The 1,425-nt window shown below is 51.0% G+C and overlaps 1 protein-coding gene across 1 annotated transcript in view; it reads right to left on the reverse strand.

The window, feature by feature from the left end:
• Nucleotides 1-235: 235 nt before the first annotated feature.
• ADAM12 (ADAM metallopeptidase domain 12) overlaps nucleotides 236-1,425 on the reverse strand; it is a 291,938-nt gene continuing 290,748 nt past the window's right edge. The window contains exons 19-20 of the mRNA XM_012555120.1: nucleotides 1,009-1,144; nucleotides 236-422 (exon numbers count right to left, since the gene is read on the reverse strand). Coding sequence (XP_012410574.1) covers nucleotides 236-422; nucleotides 1,009-1,144 — 323 coding nt within the window. The remainder of the gene's footprint in view (nucleotides 423-1,008; nucleotides 1,145-1,425) is intronic.

Raw genomic sequence — 1,425 nt, forward strand, 5'->3', positions numbered from 1 at the left:
GCCAGCTGGCCTCCTAGGAATATGGCCAGCCTGGGAGATTGGGGTACTGGAGGGACCATGGCTTACACCGCACCTCATACTGTGCCAGGGGACACTGGCTCCCCGCCAGGACTAGTGGAGCTTCTTGGGCTACCGTGGGCCTCTCCCTCCAGCACCCAAACACTGGCATACCCATGAGCCTCCAGGGACTGGGGGGTGCTGCCTGGCGCTCCACACGGAGGTGTTCCACGTGTCCTTAATCCTCCTCAAGCTTGCACCGAAAAGCCTGTGCGTGCGGACTGGTGTCATGTCCCCATGCCTGTTTAACACTCACCTTAGGTGTGCTGGAAGGTGGTGGCATCCTCATCAGGCCTTTGCTCAGGTGGGTGAGGTGAGCCCGCGTAGGCTGGGGGCCGCTGCAGGGCCGGGAAGCGCGCACACACCTGCAACGCAATCCCACACACACTAACCAAAGGCCGAGGTAACTTTTCCTAATTTGTTCACAGTAACACTCAAAACACAATTGACTTATTTTTAACTCAGCGTGGTAAACACGCAAAGGAAAAATTATCTAGCCCTCTCACAAGATTAAAAATATTGATTTTTCTCCCTACAGCCACAAGTCTGTTAAATTAGCTCTTGTGATGCAGAGAGATGCAGCTCTGTGACACCCCTGGGACATTTTGTCTGATGGCCATTTAAGCAGTAATGTCTCTGGATCAAAAGCCATCCCACTGGACGATAGTATCTTAACGTCTCACGTCGTTTAAAAATGAGTAATGTAAGGGCAGGAGAAAACACGGCAGGGTAAGTAACCAACACCCTGCTGATTTATGGAAAAAGCAGCCAATCGTCTGAAGGGAGAGCAAAGGAGAGGGTTGGCCTGGCAGAGATGAAAAGAGAAACAACCCCCCCCCTCCCCCGAAACAGCCGAACTCTCCAGAAACTCTGATCCCTTTGTGGCTAAGGAAGTGATCTGTACATTCTCTCAACTGCCATTTCTCGGAACGATGGTGACCAGCAGAGTACCTGAGTTTCTCAATAGTGTTTTTTTTATTTGTAAACAGCAGCCGTATCAAGGTCTTCCTTTTGAGATACACCACAAAGCCCGCGGCAAGAAGACACAGGGTGGCCACCAGGAGTCCTATAGTGAGGCTTTGCTTATCTGGAACAAAACACAGTCAAAACAGAACGAAACTCACGTCACCAGGCACTTCTGACGGAAGCTGTGAGGTATCCGATTGTGGCCTTTCCACCAAGGCAAGCTTGGAAAGAACAAGCAGAAACGAAGGGAGTAAATCATAACGTGATGTGATCATAAAGAAGTCTTCCTTCAAAGGTCACGTCTGAGGCTCAGCCTGTGCTGCCGTCATTCATTTCTGACAATGCTGGGACTTGCCAGACAGGAATGTGGGTTGGTAGGGGGACCCGCAGCCCTGAAGATTC

This window comes from Trichechus manatus, unplaced genomic scaffold, assembly GCF_000243295.1.
Source record: "Trichechus manatus latirostris isolate Lorelei unplaced genomic scaffold, TriManLat1.0 scaffold00031, whole genome shotgun sequence".
NCBI lineage: Eukaryota > Metazoa > Chordata > Mammalia > Sirenia > Trichechidae > Trichechus > Trichechus manatus.